Below are 23,318 nucleotides of genomic sequence, written 5' to 3' on the forward strand. Positions count from 1 at the left end.
AAAACACAGAGGAACTCAATCATCAGAAGGTGTCTTCAGCCTAGAGCACTCGTCCTTTTTTCTGAGCTACAACAAATAAAATAGGGTCTTTCTTGGGCAGACATGGCATTCAATCCTTTTTCTGACTACCCACAAAAATTAAAGAGGTGCTGCACCCAGTAAAAAACAGCCTTTGTCTCTGTGTACCTGGAATTTATAAAATATCTTGTGAATGTGGTAACAATTACATTGGTTAGTCAATTCGAAAGATTTTAGAATGAGAGCACTGACACCACATTAAACATTGATTTTAACAAATCTGCTGTTGCCAAACACAGTCTCATGAACAAACATGATCATCAAAGAAGCCATTGAAATCAAAACATTGGGACAGCAGCTACATATCCATAGTGGTCCACGGAAATGGGCACTTGATGCTGAAAGGCAATAGAGAAATACATTGAATCATTCATGAAATCAACATTTCTACAAATGTTCTGCAGTCATAGACATTGACATAATCTCTAGTAGTATATGAAGTCCATGATTCATGACATCTACATGGCATAATTTAGCCAGCTCAATAAAGTATTTAACAGCATACTGAAATCTGATGATAATGGAGGAAATTGACAAAAGCCTAAGACTGAATACAAATCAGGTGTGGCAAGAACTCCGTGAAGCATTTATTCACAATTCTGGGTTTCTTTTAACTGGGTGGTTGGTTGATTCGGGGGAGGGGATCAAACAGCGAAGTCATCAGTCCCATTGGATTAGAGAAGAAAGTTGGCCATGCCCTTTCATAGAAACCTTCCCGTCATTTACCTGAAGCAATTTAGAGAAATCACGGAAAACCTGAATCAGGATGGCCGGACATGGGTTTGAACTGTCGTCCTCCCAAATATGAGTCCAGTGTGCTAATCACTGTGCCACCTCGCTCAGTTTTAACCAACACTGAAAAATACATCATGATAGGAACATGAATGTTGCATCATTACAAATGAAAAGTAACTGTATTACTGGAGTATGAGCTTATTTTAGTAAAAATATTTCAGACAAGTGGTATAATTAGCACAAAAAATACAATTGAGAAGAAAAAAGTTTTATGTGTGCTCTCTCTCTCTCTCTCTCTCTCTCTCTCTCTCTCTCTCTCTCTTGAGTAGTACAGTTATTATTTTTTCTTAATTCATAAAAAATTATAGGAATATTTACAACTGAATAGCTCAAAATGAGAATATCTTCTATGAGTGTGGTATAATTATTTTGGTGTGGTAATCCTAGAGACACTAAGAGACACTAAGAGACACCAAGGCCAACATCACAGTCCTTGCACCACCTTCTATTTTTCTTCCTTCTAAACGGTTCAGATGGCTCCAAGCACTATGGGACTTAACATCTGAGGTCATCAGTCCCCTAGACTTAGAACTACTTCCACGTAACAAACCTAAGGACATCACACACATCCATGCCCGAGGCAGAATTCGAACCCGCGACTGTAGCAGCCGTGCATTTCCAGACTGAAACGCCTAGAACTCCTCGGCCACAGTGGCCGGCTACTTTCCTTCCTGATGCATTTATCTGTCTTCTTTTTCACCTCCATCTGAACCAACTTTGCAGTAGCGAACTTCATTGATCTCATTTGCAATAGCTCACACAGATGGAAAATAATACTGAAAAGCCAGTAGATTTCATGTAACAGCATTGCCATTGCAGACCCCTTACACCATATAGAAATCTGTTTTAACAAATTATATAATAGTTGCTTACCAGTACTTAACTTAGGCCGGCCGGAGTGGCCGTGCGGTTCTAGGCGCTACAGTCTGGAGCCGAGCGACCGCTACGGTCGCAGGTTCGAATCCTGCCTCGGGCATGGATGTGTGTGGTGTCCTTAGGTTAGTTAGGTTTAATTAGTTCTAAGTTCTAGGTGACTGATGACCTCAGAAGTTAAGTCGCACAGTGCTCAGAGCCATTTGAACTATTTTGAACTTAACTTAAGGAGGTAAAATGTTTAGTCAACTGCAAGTTAATACAGAATGCAGAATTAGTTAAAATTTAGGTTATTTTGTGCAAATTGTGTATAATCAAAAGAATATTTTGCAAAAGGGATCTATCAAATGAGGCAGTATAGTTGTTAAGACACTGACATATTCAGGAGGATAGAATTTGCTGTCTGGCCTTGTGATTTAGGTTTCCCAAATCACTTAAGGGAACCTAACCTAACCTAACCTAACCTAACCTAACCTAACCTAAGCTGCAACAGTTTCTTTACCAAGGCCACTGCTGACCACTTGTCTATCCTTGTAAAACCACCCACATATATTCTATGTGTATGTACATTTCAGCTATTAATTTTCATTGTATTATGATCACAAATCCTGAAAGCTATTTTACACACACACACACACACACACACACACACACACACACACTCAAGTATCTCAAGTACAAGAATACATTTCTTGGACATCTGATCTCTATGTTCCCTATCACACGCAGTTTTAGCTCCATGTATTACAACATTTAAAATTGCTTTCTTGTGGATTGCATGATGAAAAAGCTTTGTGCACAGAGATATAGGTCAATATGTGTTGGCTTCCGCTAAACACAGTGCTCTAGCAGTCCATCCGATTTTCCTTCAAATAGCACATCTAAAAATGGTAATTTTCCTTCTCTATCCATCTTAGTTGTGGTTTCAATATTTTGGTGCATACTATTCATATGATCAATGAACAGGTTAGCATATGGAAGCCCCATGAATTTGTGGTGGCTCCATGGTGTAATTTGGCTAATTAAATAAAGTACTTAATGGGCTACTGAAATCTCCTGACAATGGCGATGCAGAAAGTTACTGAAGGCCTGAGACTGAATACAAATCTGACATGGTAAGAACTAGAGGAAGCATGTATTCAAGAAAGTCACTGCAAAAAACTTTGTTATGAACCCAGGATTATGCCAGTTTGCAGCTAAGTACCGAGCTTCTGGACAGTGTTCAAAGTATTGCAACCAAACTTTACAGAAGTGAATCAAAGTGTCTCATGTTTATTTTGTGTTAGTGGGGGTCTTTCATTGACCAAGTCATTTTGAGTAAAATCCTTCATAATGTGAATGGACTATATGTAAAACTCTGATAAAGGCAAATATAATAGTGCTGGAGACGTTTGAATATTTTAATCCATAATGCGGTCACACAGCAAAGACAATTTAAGTCAGACTGTCACATTTAATAATAAAACTCAACTGAAGAACACATAGCGAGGTTTTGGAAATGTAATGAAGATAATGTTATAATCAAAAAATTACAAAAATGCTAAGACAAAATAATATATCTTGATACAAATGCAGTGAAATATGAGGAAAGAAGTAGCAATACCAATGCATCATTAGACAAAGAACACAGTGCCTGAAATTTCATACGGAACTGGAAGAGCATCCCGAAAGGTGTTTTAAATACAACCTCTAAAGTAAGCAAATATCACTGGTGGAAGAGCTTGGTAATCTGATGATGATCTAGTTTAACTCCCAACTATATCTGAGTGAAATACAGGTCTTCCTCTACTTTTACTTTTGTCTTTATCCTATACCTACATGAGGTCAGCATGGTATTATTGGATTTGGCATTGATAATATTAAGAGGGTGGCTGGATTCCCTTCCTGTCGCAATCCCTCTTGTTCCAGGACAGAATTTGTCTACTGTAACTGTCTGTGTGCAGTGTTAGCCATATGAAAGTGTGTGAACATTTTCTAAACATTTGTGAATTGTGCAAGTGAAGGAGGATGTGAGTACCAGCTCAGTATTCACCTAGTCAGATGTGGGAAACCACCTAAAAACCACACCCAGACTGGCACATCAGCCCACATCATTAATCTGTTTGGGGGGGGGAGATTCCATCCAGAGCTGGTGCACCTGCCCAAATCGTGGAAGCTGTGTGCTACATACACATTTATCTGGGCATCTCAGAGTACAATACAGGTAAAAGGTGTATTTTGAGCCAGTAAAATTTAGATACACAACTGAAAATTCAGTTGGAACAATATCACTACTTACTTTTTCAGTTGGAACAATATCACTATTTACTTAGTTAATAAGTTAAATGTACCATAGATCACTTGAATGAGTATTTTATTGAAATGCCATGGAACGAATCAGTCTACAGGATATGTATACACAATAAGTATTAACATTAATGAGCACATTTTGTTTTAGTCCTACTAGTATTTTAATTTTATATGGGCTACTCATGCACTTACTCTTAAAAAAAATTTTTTTTTTTCAATTTTTTTACAAGCTACTAGTTTTAACATCTCTGGAAGTACTGGAAACTATAAGAAATGCAATTTGGTCATAGATCAATGAAAGGAAGATCCTGATGTCACTTCCACATGATAGAGGAGGGGCTACGCTTGTGTCACAGAAGCGGCTAGCAATGCAAGGACCAAGTATCTCCTGGGATAAGGAGATCCCTTCTGCCAAGTGACAGCAGCCTCCTTGGAGGGTGAATGAGCAGGTAGAAGGCAGGGCACTCTCTTGTCCTTAGAGTGGGAAACCACTCCTAAAGGCAGATGAGATTGACAAGGCCAACAGGATACAATATGGAAGGCATTATGGAACCATGTGGTATCCCTTGTCCCACTGGGCTGCACTCTCAAGTACGGTTGTCCCTGAGAAGAAATATTCTGGAATAGGCCCACAGTCAGATCTTTGAGTGGGAACTTACCCAGGCGAATTATACACTGAATTAAATCAAGATAAGTGGCGGAAAATGGAAACATCTTTATTGAGAATTGCTGCACAGAATTTGAAGATGTCAAATAAAGAGGAAAATTATAAAAGATGAAGAGAGAAATGGAGGGACATAATATAAGATTTTTAGGGCTAAATGAGGTCCAGTAGGAAGGAGAATTTGAATCTGGACAATACAAGGTAATTCACAAAGGATTGGAAAGGAAGGGAAATTAAGTTGGGAGTTATACACAAGATACAGCTAGACAAGAAGACAGTAAGGGTTATTCCAGGTAATGACAAAATGTTAGCAGTGAAATTAAACAGTAACCTTGTGCATACATTGACTACTCAAGTTTATGTGCCAACGGCAGATGCAAAAAAAAAGAGGAAATGGACAAACTATATGAGCAGATTACTATGAAGAAAATGGAAAAGGCCAAGTAAGAACTTTAATGCTGGGAGAATTCTCCATAGTCACTAAAATTTTCTACCTTTCCAACATTGCTGGAATTATTCAGCACAACTTTTTGCATTCTGTTTATTAATTTGATTCAAACCATCAGTTCCAAGAAACTTAAGTTTTCTAAGAAAGTAAATTGTTTACATAATCAAATGCCTTGAAAAGATCATAAGAAATACTACCTGGCAATATTTTATTATTTAAGGCTTGCAATATCTGGTGAGTGAATGTTTAAACAGCATTCACAATCAAGCAAACCTTCTGGAATCCAAACTGTGATATGCAAAGTAAGCCTTTTCTACTTAAATGTGAGAACACACTTAAAATATATTTTTTATATATTTTTTTGAAAGAAAAACACATATCAGTAATGAACCTGGATGATAATTATTCAACTCTTTCTTTTCACCTTTCTTATAAGAATGTTTAATGATTGCATATTTTAATCTGTCTGGAAAAAATTCCTTTACCAGCAATGCATTACATATATCACCAAGGCCATTACTTAAGTCAGAACAAATTTTCAGAATTGTGTTTAAAATTCCATCAACACAATGTGAGCTTTTGTTTTTCAAAGTTTTTATAATTTTATTAATTTCAGTGAAAGATATTGGAGCTACTTCAAGTTGCTTGAAGTTTTGTGGAATGACAGTTTTAATATATTCTTTTGTTTCTTCAACTGAATCAGTTAATCCTATTTTTGTTACTACATTTAGAAAGTCATTGTCGAAAACAATCACAACTTGTGAAGCATGAGCCACAACATTTTCATTTAGTTTAATTGTTATGGTATCTTGTACACTGACTGGTTGTCCTGTCCCCCATTTGCCAATATTCCATATAGTTTTAATCTTACTACCTGCATTATTAATTTATATCAGGATGTTCATACTTCTGGACATTGTAATGATACTCCTAATAAAATATTACTTTTTTTTCTTCCCACTACTAGAAGATTTTAATTCCTTTCCTTTCATTATCTAGGGCTTACCTTTTTTTAATAAACTTTCTGGATAATTATTTAGGAAAGCTCATATTCCTTCTCCCATACCACCTCTTGTAACTTGCTCTTAAAACACTTTACCCTGTACTCATAATAAGACTCTCCGCTTTGTATTAACCTGCCTCAGAGTTGTAGGACGCTGTATAGTTTATTTCTGTTAACAATTGGGTACACATTAATTGTTTCAGGCTGAGCACTGTTCACAAAAATCTTATTAATCTGGGTCCTGCTATCTTGCTGCACACAAATTGAGAAATTAGCTACTGAAAGCAGACTGAAACACTCAAATTATGAGTCCAATTCATTTTTCCTGTCAGGATCTTTTAAGAAATCTGCACTGAAATCTCCACATACTACTTACTGAACAGAAAAGCACATTATTAAATTCTTAAACTAAGACTATACCTTGGAGGTTCTGGTATCAAGCTTTCCTGCATAACGGCAGATTCTGGAAGAACAGCAGCTTCCTCACTAATATGATAGAGCTCTGATGCAGGGACCATCTGCTTCTCACCTAAGCACATATTGATTTTCATTACACCACTGTGACAGAAAAAGTTATGCATACAACCACCTCCTTAAAATTTATTCTTACAATTCTGCTGCTTTGATGGTCTCATTTAATCCCACAGTTAAGTGGAACATTGGTAGCTGAGCATAAAAATGAGAAAGATTATGGTTTAACATCTGATCAACAACAATGCCATTAAGAGATGTAGTTAGCTGAATAGCAGTCACAACTGTGACTTTTGTAGGGTGTGAGAGGAGGTTTAATTGATCAGTGAATACCGCTGCTGGAGGGCGTAGTAAAGAAACTAGTATAGAAAATAACGAATACACCACAAGATGAAATGTAGACAACTTACTGAAAAGTCAGGAAATGTCAAATCAGAGGGAAGTATGAGAAATAGTAAATATGTCATCATCATCATCATCATCAGTCAATTCAATCATTAGATGATGTGGCCACTTCGAGTCGTGGATTCAGGTAGGCTTCCAGCAGTCTTCTCCAAGTGGGACGGTCTTGGGGAGTTCTCTGCCAGGTGTTACCAGCTATCTTCTTGATGTCTTTGTCCCATCTGTCTGGTGGTCTTCCTCTAGGCCTCCGGTGCTCTCTCGGACTCCACTCCAGTACTAGCTTCGTCCATCTGTTGGCTTTTCTTCTTCAACGTGGCCAGCCCACTGCCATTTCGAGGAACCTACTCTCTCTAAGATGTCATTAACCTTCGTCACAGACCGGATGTCATCTGCCCTTTTCCTGTCCTTTCTCGTATAGCCCAGCATTGATCTCTCCATGGTGCTCTGTGCTGTCCTAAGTTTCCCTTTTGTGAGTGAGTTCAGTGTCCATGTCTCGCAGCCATACGTCATCACAGGAAGAATGCATTGATCAAATACTGCTTTCTTCAGATTTACTGGCATTTTTGATCTGAATACTTTTGAATTCTTCCCAAATGCTTGCCAGCCAAGCTTGATGCGTCGATGGGTCCGAGCTGGAGATGTGAAAGTCAAGGACAGTCTACTAGAAGAGGTCAGTGAATATGTCTACCTTGGCCAGATTATAAATATGAAGGGAAATATGTCATATTAATAATAAATTGTTTGACATAGTTACTTGTTGATAGTAGTTTATTTTTGGGCATTGCCTATCATCAGTGGTATCTGTATTACAAAAGACACATATTTCTTACACTATGTAATTTACAGTGTGTACAGTAGTGTTTTACGCATGTGTGAGTTTTCAGTTCGTTGTAATGTGGCTTGCCTTACATGTAATATTTTCTAGTGTATGCCAGTGACACTATTTCATAATATTCATTTAATAATATGATTTTTTGATTTACATATACATTTATCCAATCAGAATAAGGTATTTGTTATGATAATATACATAGTTGTACAACTACTGTACATTCAAAAATTATTTTTTGTTATACATTAAAGAAATATATGGTAATCCTGCTTCTAATTTTTATTATCTCTGTCAGCAGAACAAAGGAATGTGTAGCCATCAAAGAATACTAGAGAAATTTTGATGAAGTTTTCATTTTTTAGATCAGTTTGTCCATTTAAAAATACTTTCAGGATGTTTCGTTATGCAGGGTGTCCCATGTAATAATGCCGCCTCATAAATTTCCGATAAGAAACAAGTGTGAAAATTGTAGTTGGCCAGGGACACTCCTATGTCAGGGGTGCACACAATGTGCAGGAATGTGTAATTTATAGAGGTCAATGAATACCAGTTTTAACACAAAAGTTACGGTTCTTGAAATGGCACACATAAGTTTTTTCTACAGAAATGAACACTAGAAGTTGAATTAGATACGACAGACTTAGTTTCACACTTCTAAGCCTCATACATTCTGAAATATTATACTTTAAAGGACTGCAATTGCTTTGCAGTTTCTGCCATGATGCACAAGGCAAAGGTTGTCTGCACTGTCCTCCAGCCTCCAGTAAACAGACCACTACCACTACGCATGTTGTACCCACTTTGTTCAGTCTACTGGTGTCTCCTACTCGAGCCTACTGTACTGCTGCCGGTATCAAACAGCAAAATACACTGTGACACATTTCACATTTGGTTCGGACAGTGCTCTCCCTGGTTTGGTGTGACTTGTGACACTTACAGTAATCTTGTTGATACAGTGGTCTTCAGTAATGATGAAAAATTAGATATGATGTTAGTTTACAGCAAAAGTGTCAGAAATGCAACCACAGCTGTCACAGTGTATCCTGAACACTACCCTGATCAACAGAGTCCTTTATGTAGTACCATTTCCAACCTCTGCACTAATGTCATGGAAGCATGCAGATGGGCACCCAGTTACTATCAACGAAATTGCTGTTCCGACAGCTGTAGTGCACAATCCTCAGGTGAGTTTACAACACATTGCACATGGTTCTGGAATAAGGATTAGTAGTCTGCATATGTTTCATCCGTATCATGTCTCACTCCACCACAAACTGTAGAAGAATGGCTTTGAATCCTGACTTTGATTCTATCAATCTACACTTCAGTGGCTGCAAGGTCATCATGACTCCCTATGCGATACTTTGTTTATGGATGAAGCTTTGTTCACAAATCTTGGTCATTTGAATCTGCAGAACACGCACTATGGGTCTATGCAAAAATGGCACTGGATTCACGTAGTTACACATCAATGACAGTGGAGTGTTAATTACAAATTACTTAGGAATGAAGGAGATGACACACCAAAAGGCAGAAGTGCTGCATCATTGATGGGTGCACAAACAAAAGATATGGTGCCTGGCTAGCATTTGGAATGCACTTCCTTTTTCTAGCCATATGAAAAATAAGCACACGAAAAACACACACACACACACACACACACACACACACACACACTCACATGCCTATCACCCTACTTTGCACTCAGTTGACTGCCAACTCTTTACGGTTGAGTCTGCTGTGGTGAGATGGGGCTGTGGGATGGGGTGGGGGGGGGGGGGGTGGAGATGGTGAGAGGTGAGAGGCAGGGAGGGGGTTCAGGGGAAGCATCTAGCAGCTTGTGGGACATTGGGGAGCTACGTTTAGCCCAGGAAGGTTACGAGAGTGAAGAATGCTCTGTAAACGTAGCTCCCATCTGTGCAGCTCTGAAAAGCTGGTGGTGGTGGGGAGGATCAGATGGCACAGGTTGTGAAGGAGCCATGGAAATCTCATATTTTGTGCTCTGCTGCACGTTGTGCCACTGGGTGGTCCACCTTGTTTTTGGCAACATTTTGGTGGTGGGCATTCATTCTAGTTGATAGTTGGTTGGTTGCCATACCAATGTAAGAACTGTGCAGTGATAGCAGCAGAGCTGGTATATAACATGGCTTCTTTCACAGGTCGCATGGCCTCTGGTGGGGTAGGATAAGCCTGTGACGGGAGCAGAATAGGTGGTGGTGGGTGCGTGGATTGGGCAGGTCTTGCATCTGTGTCTTGCACCGGGGTATGATCCTGTGGCAGGGGATTGGGGGTGGGAGTGGTATTGGGATGGACTAAGATGTTGTGGAGGTTGGGTGGGCGGTGGAACACCGCTTTGGGAGGAGTTGGGAGTATCTTATGTAGGACATCCTTCACTTCAGGGCACCATGATAGATAATCAGAGCCCTGATGAAGGATGTGTTTCGCTCGTTCCAGTCCGAGACAGTATTCAGTGACAAGTGGGGCACTTCTTTGTGGTTGGTTATTGGGATGGATGTGAGAATTAGATGTGAGTGAGCACGTGGCATGGGAAACCTGTTTGTGAATTAGGTTTAGAGGGTATTGCTTGTTTGCAAAGGCCTTCCTTAGGCCATCAGCATACTGGGTGAGGGAGTTCTCATCACTGCAGATGCATCCATAATGGGTCGCCAGGATATATGGGAGGCATTTTTTGGTATGGAAGGGGTGACAGCTGTCAAAGTGCAGGTACTGTTGGTGATTGGTGAGATTGATGTGGACCAAGATGTGGATGAATCTATCTGAGAGGATGAGATTGACATCTAGGAAGATGGCACAATGGGTGGTGGAGGAAGTGGAGGGGAGAGAAGGTGATGAGGTTGTGGAGGAATTAGGATAAGGTGTCCTGGCCTTGGGTCCAGGTTATTAATAAACTATACCGCCTAATGGCTACCTTCCATCCAAACCTTGTGTCACCCATCCCTCATTATTGTCTCCTTCATTTAGCTCAACTCTATTGTCCGTCCGTTACTTTCTCTTATGTTTTTTCCCACTCCCTTTTATGAGACACTCCATATCAGTTGCGACACATGTGGTCCAAGTGACTTTTGTTACACCCTGCAGCATCAGCTGCGTCTGTTATGACAGCTGCACACACTACTCCATGTGCCATGCAACACCCAATAACAGCATAACACACTTCTAGCAACTCAAAATCCTTCCCTCCCTCACATATCTCTCCCAATTTGCCTGTTCTTGTTTCCTTTTTATCTCTTATGCGTGCCAATAAATCAGTCGCAATCAAATTTATTTTGTACGCAATCAGATATACCCCAGTCACAAAATTACCCCATGCCCCACACATAATTCCTTTCATTTCTCACGCCCGTCAATGTTATTCAATTCCCCCTACAAACACCTGCCACCTTTACTCACCACTTCCAATGCCAACTTCTTTCCCCAACTCTATCCCTTCCCCCTCCGCAATGGAACCCTACTCTACTTACCTGTACCAGTTAAGAAAAGTTTCCCTATCCCTAGCCAAAACCCTATCCCATATTGTGTTCCTTAAATGCTGCCTAAGTCATGGGATCCCCCCAATGGCCTAACCATAAAACTCCCTGTTTCTAGATTCCACCCTTCCTTCCACAATAAACTTCATCTTTTCAAATCCCACTAGTATCTTTCCATCACAAAACTGGTTCTAAAAAAACACACCTCCACTCCCTTCACAAAATACTGTTACTATGCAATCACCACTACCTATGCCTCATCAACCAAATTGAAATCCTGACACTCTAACACCTAGAAAAATATTCCGAACATCACCTCCACAATTATCCAGCCAACTGACATCCTACTCCTGTCTCGGGGCACCACTATCCAACCCTCATCCCACCCACAGTGTTCCTTCTCGTCAACTTCTCACAGCACCCAGACTTACCTAGCTGACCTTTTCATCCTACCACATCCCCCAAAACCCTGTACAAACACTCCAAGAAATCCAAAGCCGAAACAATACCAAAACATTGTTGTTAACCTCTCCACCAAAATCCTCAGCCCCACAGAAGTTGCAGTCCTATCCAAAGATCTCTCTGAGCTCTACTCCCTGGTTTAATCATGCTGGACTTGACAAAAATCTCCTTTTCCCATTCCCTACAGCGGAAACACTTGTTTGCCACCAACCCTTCCAGCTAAAGCCAATCACATCCCAACACTGAATCCTGCCTGTCCAAATTCATACCACTATCCAACCGCGAGCCTCCCACACTCCCACTTAACCATCCCCTGGTCACCTTCCAGGAATTCCTAACTTCCAACCTAGCCTCACCCCTCCTTTCCCACGTCCCTCCCTAAGAACAACATTTCAACAAAAGAAAGGATTGCCCAACACAATCTAAACACAGATCCTGACATTATCAGCCTCCAGGCACACAAAGGTTCCACCACTGTTTTGATGAACTAGAATGACTAATTGGCAGAGGGACTCCACCAGTTGTCTGACACCTCCACCTATAAGTTCTGCCAAGAGTGAACCCATCCCATAAGTCCAACATAATGTCCAATCCCTGTTGAAATCTTTAGGCCCTTCCCAGAACCTCTTCCCTGAATCCATCTCCCTACATACCCTGACAACAGCCCACACGCCCACCTTCCATATGCTCCCTAAAATTAACAAACCTAACAATCCTGGGCACCCCATTGTGGCTGGTTACGGTGCCCCCACCAAAAGAAAATTGGTCCTTGTTGATCAACATCTCCAACTAATTGACCAAAACCTAGTCTCCCACATTAAAGATACCAACCACTTCCTGCGCTGGCTCTCCACCATCCCCAAATCCTTACTTCCCACAATCCTACTAGTCACTGCTGATGCAACCTCCCACACACCACACACCAACGTCCCTCATTGCGCCGGCTCTCCACCATCCACAAACCCTTACTTCCCACAATCCTACTAGTCACTGCTGATGCAACCTCCCACACACCAACGTCCCTCATGCCTGTGCCCTTGCTCCGTCTGAACACTACCTCTCCTAATGCCCTCCAGATTCCAAACCCACTATTTCATTCCTTGTACACCTAACCAACTACATCCTAACCTGTAACCTTTGAAGGGAAGGTATACAAATCCATGGCACAGCCATGAGCACTCACATGGCAACCTCCTATGTCAACCTCTTCATGGGCCACCTAGAGGAAACATTCCTAGCTTCCCAAAACCTCAACCCCTGGTCTGGATCATGTTTACTGATGACATCTTTATAATCTCAACCCAAGGTCAGGACACTTTATCCTCATTCCTCCACAACCTCAACACCTTCTCCCTCATCCACTTTACCTTACCTGGTCCTCCTCTGCCCATCATGCCACCTTTCTAGAAGTCAATCTCCTCCTCTCATATGACTCCATCCTCACCTTGGTCTACATCAGACCCACCAATCAAAACCAGTACCTGCACTTTGACAGCTGCCATCCCTTCCACACCAACCTGGCCATACATGGCAGACACATTGCAGTGATGAGAACTTCCTTGCCCAGCATGCTGAAGGCCTAACGAAGGCCTTTGCAGACAGGCATTACCCTCCAGACCTAACTCACAAAAAAATTTTCCCATATCATACACTCACACACACCCAATCCTTACGTCCACCCCAAGAACCAACCACAAAGAAGCTCCCCAACTTGTCACCCAATGCCACCCCCGACTGGAATGACTGAATCACATCCTTCCTCTGGGCTTTGATTATCTCATCAAGCCCTGAAACAAGGGACATCCTACCCAAGATACTCCCAACCCCTCCCATTGCAGTGTCCACTCAACCTCCACAATATCCTAACCCATCCTAATATCACTTCCACCCCCAAATCCCTGCCAGTTATCATACCCCGGTGCAAGACACAGATGCAAGACCTGCCCGATCCACCTACCCACACCACCTACTCTGCTCCCGTCACAGGCTTATCCTACCCCATCAGAGGCCACGTGACCTGTGAAAGCAGCCATGTTACATACCAGCTCTGCTGCAATCACTGCACAGTTTTTACATTTGTATGGCAACCAACCAACTGTCAACTAGAATGAATGACCACCTCCAAACTGTTGCCAAAAACAAGGTGGACCACCCAGTGGCACAATATGCAGCAGAGCACAACATATGAGATTTCCATGGCTCCTTCACAACCTATGCCATCTGGATCCTCCCCACCACCACCAGCTTTTCTGAGCTGCGCAGATGGGAGCTATGCTTACAGAACATCCTCCACTACCGTAAACTTCCTGGGCTAAACCTAAGGTAACTCGCTGCTCACTCCATCCAACAGTGTGTGTGTGTGTGTGTGTGTGTGTGTGTGTGTGTGTGTGAGAGAGAGAGAGAGAGAGAGAGAGAGAGAGTACACCATCCCCTGCCCCAGTACCCCAGCCCACTTTGTGTCCCCACATCAGCTAGTTGTGTTCTGTTATCTCACATCCTAGTCTATGATATTGCATGCCCAGCCTTCCACCACCTGCCCCCTATACCTGCACCCCTTGCTAGCCCGTAAACGGCTCCCCTCTCTCCCAAGGTACGGCCAGATGCTTCCCCCCAACCCCCTCCCTGGCTCACGCCTATCTTGATCCCTCCCTCCACCCCACCCTACACTCCCTCTCACCCCAGTACATTCACCATTGGCCAGTAAAAAGCTGGCAGTTGACTGACCACCATGTAGTGAGACAGGCATGTGCATGTGAGTGAGTGTGTGTGTGTTCATGTACATGTTTTTCCTACAGCTAGAGAAAGGAAAAACACTCCAAAAGCTATCCAAGTTCCATCCCTTTTGTTTGCATGCCTATTGATGATGCAGCACTTCTGCCTTTTGGTGAGTCATCTCCTTTATACCTAAATAATTCGTAATTTTCAACCAGAACTTTCTGTACATTATTATACCACAGTGGGGTGTTAATCTTTGGTGTAGCATCACTGGTACCCTTATTATAGGTCCATATTGTTATCAGGGTATATTAACTGGCTGACAGTGCACCTCATTTCTGCAAGACACTCTACCGCTTATCATGTAGACACAGGACTGGAAACATCTCTATCAATGTGGTTCCATCATGATGGATGCCCCACACACTACACCCATGTCTCCAGGGAAATTGTGGATGTAATGTTTCCAAATACGTGGATAGGATGGGGAGGTCCTGTGAGCTGGCCAGTATGGTCCCCCCAAAGTGACACCATTAGACCTCTTTCTCTGGGGCCCAGTGAGAGAGTGTGTTTATGACAAACACCCAATAACACCAGAAGATATGCAACAACGTATTACCACTGTGTGTGTTGCAATATATATGGAAACACTACAATTTGTGCATCATTCACTTGTTCACCATTTCCACAAGCGTACTGATGCAAACGGAGAACAGTTAACATCTGTTCGAGATGTTACTTATGCTATTTGATGTTTTCCCTATAAAAGGTAATGTGCACCATTTCTTTTCCAGTGGGGACAGTACAGAACCTGCTTGCTTCTTCATCTTTTTACCTAAAATTTTATCAATGGTGTTGGGGTCAAATTCATTATTTATGGCTATTGTTTTTATTTTGTTAAGTTCCTGATCAAAGACATCTTGGGACACAGGAACAGAAAGGAGAAGATGGATCATGAGATGGATTGCTGCATGTTTGTAGATTGTAGGATGCTGGGAGGAAGTAGGGATCAAAGTGTCAGTGTAGGAATCTTTTCGGTAACTTTCAAATTTATGGTTACTGTCTTCTATCTTTAAGATAATGTCCTACAACCTGCGAACATGCAGCATTCCATCACATGATCCATCGTCTCCTTTCTATTCCTATGTCCCAAGATGACTTTAACCAGGAACTTAACACAATAAAAACAATAGCTGTAAGTAATGAATTTGAGCTCAACACCGTTTATAAAATTTTAGGTAAAAAGACGAAGAAGCAAGCCGATTCCCTACTGTCCCCAATGAAAAACACAGAAAAACTGGAAAAGAAATGGTGCACATTACCTTTTGTAGGGAAAACATCAAATAGCATAAGTAACATCTTGAAGGCAAAGGGCTTCTCTGTGTTTTTCTATGTTCCTCAGACAATAGGTAGTTTCTTGTTCAATCCAAAGACAAACGACCAGCTATCACAAAATGTGGGGTTTACAAAATCACATGCCATGAGGGTCAGTCTTGCTACACTGTACACACAGGGAGGTCAAACTGTACCAGGCTTAAAGAATACCACAGAAGCTGGAAATTGATAAAACCTGATTCAGCCTTTGCAGAACATTGCTTGAACAATAACCACAAATACACAATACATGTACAAGTCCTACACACAGAGGAAAAGGGGGCCAAACTCAACCAATTAGAAACTACAGATATTAAAAACAGATGTGTATATCCCCACACCTATTATTAAGCAAGGAAACCCAATTCAATTATTCACCTCTTTTATATGAGATCACAACCATAGGATAAAAGCAAAACTTTGGGCCCCCATCCAGCGTAGTTAAAAAGCTCTTGGCTGACTCATAACTTTAGTACGGTCATTGCAGTGCAATTGCTGAATGAGTAATAATACATGTAATTTGTTAAAAATGGTTGTCAACATAATTGTACATTAAGCTATGGATCAATACCTTAAGAAGTTGAGATGATATCTTTGCCTTGTCATTATGTTTATCTGTGCTTTATCATGCTTGGGAATCAGTAATGTACTTGAAAATGGGATTACAACCTGAAACCTAGGTTTTGCATTAACATTAATAATAAAATTGTGAAACAAGGCCAAAAACAGTGTTTGTTTAGTTAATTTAATTCTTATATCAACTATTGGTTTGACAGTGATGTTTGGTTTATGTTTGATTGGGATCATAATTTGTGTGCAGAAGGGTTCATGATGGTGTAGTATGCTTTTTCGAGAAATTTTGTGTGACAACATGTAATATGTTTTCTATATATGTATACATCATTTCCAAAAAAGGTGGCATGCAGCTCACATTAAATTTGGATAAATTTTATAGGCCAATAAATATAAACAAAACAGACAACAGTTGCACAATATCTGAAAAACGCAGTAATATAAATCACTGCACAATAACTGCTACAATCTATTTAACTCTATATGTCATCTTTTGTACACTGCTGGCCACTCACATTGCAACACCAGGAAAGAGAGAACATTAAAAAAAATTACTTATTGCACATACATAGTAAATTTTGGCATAACAAAGAGAAATTCAATACATTTCATACAAAGAAAACAATGTGTTACTAAATGTGTATTTTACAGTTGTTATCTCCTCATAAGGTAAAATTTTCATATATACTGAAGTCGTATCAAAGTTCGTGGAGACTCATACCTGCGTAATTATTAATTTTCAATATATTGTTGCTATTAATGCTGTTCTATTACAACAACATGAACCATTTAATGAAAGCACCAACATGCTTAAATTATTTATTTTGGAAATATATGTTTCTATAAAATTTTCTATTGAAAGCAATGGAGATGAAAATGAGAAATGTTTAAATTATGAAATCATCCCCCAATTATTCTGCTGTCACCTTGTACAACTTTCCCACCCATCTTTTACCACTATCCACCTGACCTTTCTCCCAGCACAACTCCTTTTGGTCATCATATGAATGATGAATTGATAGATTTAGCAAGAACTGGTGACCAACTATGATTGCTAATAGCAGTACATCACTGGACATGATGGGATAGTTGTCCAATTCTATACATATTGTGAAAAAATGCTTTCTTCCTGGTAGAACTTCTCTACCAAAGTTTCAGGGTCAGTACATAATTGGGAAAAAACTCAGGTGATTCTCACATTTTCAACAATAGTCAGTGGGCAAATGCCCATAACTATAGACCTGTATAACTGACATCAATCCATTGTACTATAATAGAACACACTTTATGCTTGCAGAGATGTCCACTGTAGGAATCAACATCTACTCAGTATACAATGACTTGTGAAACTGGGTCCACGCTTATCATCTGCAATATCCAAAAGGAAGTAGATAGCAGCACATAGGTTGACGCCACATTTCTTGGCTAGCAGTCACATATAATTGTTTCGTACTCAACTATTTTTGCTAAGAAATATTCAGTTTAGCCACAAAGCTGGACAACATTCCAGCAGCCCATATTTTGAACTCTAACTGGCCTCCTAGTAAATAGAATTTAGTATGTCATCCTAAGTTATGAGAAACTTTCTGAAATAGGACTGGAATCAGTAGATTTATTTTGCACTTTCAAATTCATTAACCATGGTTCTCCGTGGGGAAACATTTCAAACAGCAGCAGTTTGGCTGAAACGTTCAGTTGCCTCCCTCTCATGTGTTGATGTCCTGCAATGCTGACAGAGCACAGTGTCGCTGAATGTAAGTGTAACACCACTGCTCATTTCAGTGACGTCCTCTGAGCTCGGTGGCTAAGGCAGTGGTGGCTGAGGCACGACTGATCTCTCCAATGCTGTAGCAGCTGTGACCCACTGTAGGAATGCTGTGGCTGGCGTGTTATATCCCAGGGCTTAGCGGGGACCACATCAGCGGCAGCTCTGTGTCTTGTGTTGCAGGGCAGGCTGCCTTGATGTGAGGTCAAATTCTGGACCCTGTGCCACATTCCACACAGTGCCTCAAGTGTCAGAGCCCCATTATGGTATTTCTGTGATACTAAAACAAGAATATTTGAGTACAAAAGTAGCTAGGTATTTGTACACTCATAGCTGCACTTGCTTGGGCTTTGCTATGCCTTGCAGCACATATATTAAATACTTCTGTGGTTTCTGGTGTGAAAACGCTTCTGCCTTCTTCTGCTTAGGTGCTGCTGTGTCAACTATTTCCACAGCTCACCCAGCTCGCTCACCTCGCAACGCATTCCACCTGTGTTGTGTTTTGTAGTGTATAACATCTGTGCTCACCTGTGGTCGGCTCGGCTGTGGTCTACTTCTTACTCTGCATGTTTCTGATTCAAAATGGTCGATGTGCTACAGTGCCCTCTCTCTTGACAAGAACTGGTCACTCGGTCACCATACATAGATTATCCTCATACCAGAATGACAGATCCTGGTGGCTGACTCAACTGGCTCTGGGCCAATCTTTCAGGATTACTTTTACCAATCAGTGCCCTTAAACACTATTTATCTTAGGTCGCTTAATTTTCTGTTCAATTCAGTTTATTGCTACAGCTCTGCCTCAGCTGCCTCCTAGGCTCTGGAATCCAGTCCGCTGTCATTTGAACAATGGCTGTGTCTGGACTTTGTCTTGTGATCCACTTTCTGTAAATGTAAATGAGGATTCTGCTTAACAGAGTAAGTGTCACTGCAGTAGTTGGTATGACAATGGTCAACATTGCTTCCATCCAGTACTGACTCTTCCAATCCTGGCTAACACGCTGAATTATTATCTTCATGGAGATTCAACCCTCCTGCTCACTAACAACATTGTCTATGGACTGCATTAGCTTGGGTCCCAAAGTCTGGTTTAATTAAGTCAGAATCAAGGCTGGTAGTACTTCTATGGGTTCCTCTGGCCAACACATTTGAAGCTGTGAAATGCTTAGGTGAGTTACCCCCCAAAATTGAGGCAAATATATGGAAAGAAGGTCCCATTATTTCACATGGCATCCCATTTGTTAACAATCCACTCCCACCTAACTCTAACCTTTCTGCTGTCATGAGTTTCCAAGACTCCAAACAATTGGCTACTATTATTACTTTATCAAAGGTAGAGTACAATGACTGTGCCTAAACCTGCTAGAAGTACAACTTAGGTCTAATCACCTCCTTCTTGCATTCATTCTCTGCTCTCTGACCCATGAGTAACTTCACTGTACAGGAATCCTGACCCACTCACACTACTCTGTTTCAACAAATTGTAATCACACCCCTGTAACACTTTTGTAACTGCGCTTCTTTCATTTCCACATGTTTACTCTTGTCTTCCACAACCAATAACCACCACTGTACCTTTACACTGACAAACATCTTCAGCATCCCCCACTTAACAGGATATGCATGGACTACATAACATTGGTACCACTCCTGCTTCCCTGCTACTGGAAAGGAAACTGACATGTACACCTTTGCCCCATCAGTCCTTGCTTCTACTGTGCCTAAGTTAAAATAAAAGGGTAAAGTTTTATAATTAGGTTTGAGGGCCTAGTCCAAGCTCTGATGATAGCTCATTTTACACTTTTCATAGCTCCTCCAAGTACTGTTCTGGTGACAACAACTGGCCCCGCACAGATTGCTGCATAGCTTTCTGTAACTCTGCTACCTCTCTTCATGCTTCTCTCATAGGTCTGTAACCATTTTATTACTACTACTTCCCAGTCAAGTCTCTCGTTCAGTTTGCAACCTCTTGATGTTCTTATTCACAATTCTTCCGCTGTTTTGGCATAGCTCATCACTTCCCCACTCAGCTGATATAGTAACCCATTATTGTTCAACACATCCTTCTCCAAACTCGTAACCTGCATGGTGTGCACTCACTTGCTGCCTTGTTCCTTTCACCCATCGTTTTACTACATCTACTGTGTCATTCAGTCTCCTAATGTCCTCTCACCAGCTGTTCCAAACACAGTTTTCATATGTTGACCTCCCACAAGGACCCTACCTCTTCTCCTTCTCATATGTGGTATAATCCCAAAAACCTGTGTCGTCTTATCCCTTAACTTTTCATAAATCCCAAGTATTCTCCTACAGAACCCGGCAACTCCTTTAAGCAGTCTGTGATTCTCTGCCCCATTTCGAAAATTATGAAAGGCTCTTCCAGCCATTTCACCTCATTTCGTATCTTCCTGTATCACCCAGCAATGATTGGTAATCACCAGATCTTCTTGCTTCACAAATAGCACTCCAATTTCCACCCTGATGATGACCAGTAGTTCAGTTACGACCCACGTCATCTTGTCTCCTGGTGTATCTCAGCTGAGCCCAGGGATACCTATTACCCTTTCCTCCCCCTAAAGTCCATTGTTGCCCTGCAGCAGCTCATTTTGCTTATACTAAACATTATGTTACACCTATATCTAACATACAAAAACCATTCATTTATTCTTACCTCCTATGTCAACCGATACGGACTTCCTAGAGTTGCTTTGCCTACAACCGCTCAGTGGCCCCTTTGCACCTCCCTTGTTTCTCCAGTCCACCCCTCCAGTTAGTGGGATAGCCTCTGGTCCCCTCAAAAAAGTTTCAAATGTCCCACACACACAGTTGTTATTCTCGTCAGCAACTGAATCTGGACATTCACTGGTGATGTAGTTTCCACGATTTGATACAGCTCTTGATACTTCGTAAAAAAATTTTCGTCTTCCTCTTTGGAGTGTACGAAGTCAATAACATCATCCATTGGCCAGCCTTGTATTGCGGCACTCTTGCTCTATGGCTCAGTGCTTCCTGTTGCTTTTCCAATGCTCATGTATTTGCCCTCCGCACCCTGTTCCAAATTTCTCATATGACCCTTGCAAACTCCTTTGCTTCCCCTCCTTGGTTTTTAATATGTTAAACAATGATGGCATTTTACAACCATATACCATATTATATGGCAACAACCCTGTATTTGTGTGCTGTTCTGAGTTGTACTCAGAAACCATGCACCTTAATAGACATCCCAATTGGTATGGTGTGTGTCCACACTGTGTCCTAGCATCTTTCCTATGGTTCTATGCACCCTTTCTGTTCTTCCATTAGATTGAGGATGTAGAGGACTTGTCATCAATTTCTTCACACATATCAGCTTACACAGTTCCTTAAACAAATCCAACATAAAGTTGGTTCCCTAGTACGTTATTATCATTTCAGTTACCCTAAACTTCAGAATCCAATTTTTCACTAACCCTTATGCTACTTTTGCTGCATTGGGACCATTTCCACATAACTCAACAAATGATCCATAATCGTGATTACATATTTATTCCCTGCAGGTGTTTTTTGAAAGGACTAAAACATTAATCCCAATAAATACACACAATGCTAATGCTTTAGGTAACCTCTGCAATGGTACTCTTGTTCAACACAAATCCACTCTCTGTGCTCACTGTATGCAATTCTGCTATACTGATTCATGTCCATCTTGCTATCCTTCCTCCAATACCACTCCGCTACTCTCCTGTTGGTAGACCTACATCCTTCATGACCCGCCAACATGTGATCAAATGCCTCTTGTAGCAATCTATTCCTCAGCTTCGCTGGTACTACTACTCGTGATTCCAACTTGGGTTTCTCTGCACAGCAACCCATCCTGCATACAAAACTGTGATTGTTTACTATATTGCTTACACCCATCATCAGTGTTTTGTGCCTTCTGCCACTCCTTCACATCACCGCCACATATTTGCAACACTGCTACTTTCCTATTTAAGCCATCTGTGTTCCCATATTTCTTTCCAGGCTTATGTATGACCCCAAAATCAAACTCACTCTGTCTTACTGCCCATCGTGTCAACCCACTAGATGGATCCTTCAGTTCCAGCAATCATTTCATCACTGCATGATCCATTATCACTCAAAACTTTTTCCCGAAGAGATAACATTGGAAGTAGGTGATTCTGTAGGTAAGGCTCAAGATCCTTCTTTTTTACCCTATCATGCAGTAATTTCTCTCTGTCAAATTCAGCTGCCTTGATGCACAGGCTATTGGGTGCTCTATGCCATCTATTTTTGGAGACATCACACAGCTAAGTACATTGTTGGATGCATTACATGACAAAATGAATTTCTTACTGAAATATGGAAACACTAAGATTGGGCTTGATGTTAAAACTTCTTTCAGTCTCTCAAAATCATGCTGAAAATCCTCTGCCTACACAAATTTTAAACCTTTCTTCAGCAATTGCAGCGACGGTCTGGCAACATCTCCAAATCCCTTTACGAATCTTCAGTACTAGTCTGCAACTCCAAGGAAAGATTGTAGTTCCTTCACTGACTCAGACACAGAAAATTCACATTTAGCTTTACTCAATCTCCAGCAGGAGGAGGAGGATGGGAGGGGGCTTTGTCTGTCTTAATCCCATCCTTACTTACTATGCCACATCTCCCAATACAAAATTACACTTTTCCTTATTCAACACAAAATCCACTGCCTTCAATCTCAGGAACACTTCTCTTAAGCATTACATGTGCTATTCCATATCAATCACATAGACAATTATATCATCAAGATATACCAAGCATTAACGTGGTTTCAGTCCTCTGAGAGCTTCATTTAACAATCTATGAAATGTAAGAGGTGAGTTCTCTACCTGGCTCACCTCGCAACGCATGATGGCTACGTTGTGTTTTGTACGACATAACATCTGTGCTCACCTGCATTTGGCTCAGCTCTAATCTGCTTTCTACTTTGCATGTCTCTGACTGAATATAGTTAAATGCACTACATTTCAGATGTTGAAGTACCTTCTGCTGTGTTGAAAGCTTGATACAACGACTCACAGCTGTCTCTTAACATAAACAAATGTAACATATTGATGCAAGG

General features: G+C 41.1%; 1 protein-coding gene across 1 annotated transcript in view; it reads right to left on the reverse strand.

Annotated features, from left to right (window-relative positions):
* The window catches only part of LOC126184692 (uncharacterized), a 331,999-nt gene that overhangs the window by 54,850 nt on the left and 253,831 nt on the right, over nt 1-23,318 (reverse strand). The window contains exon 14 of the mRNA XM_049927189.1: nt 6,571-6,679. Coding sequence (XP_049783146.1) covers nt 6,571-6,679 — 109 coding nt within the window. The remainder of the gene's footprint in view (nt 1-6,570; nt 6,680-23,318) is intronic.

Source organism: Schistocerca cancellata, chromosome 4, assembly GCF_023864275.1.
Source record: "Schistocerca cancellata isolate TAMUIC-IGC-003103 chromosome 4, iqSchCanc2.1, whole genome shotgun sequence".
In the NCBI taxonomy this organism is placed as follows: Eukaryota; Metazoa; Arthropoda; class Insecta; order Orthoptera; family Acrididae; genus Schistocerca; species Schistocerca cancellata.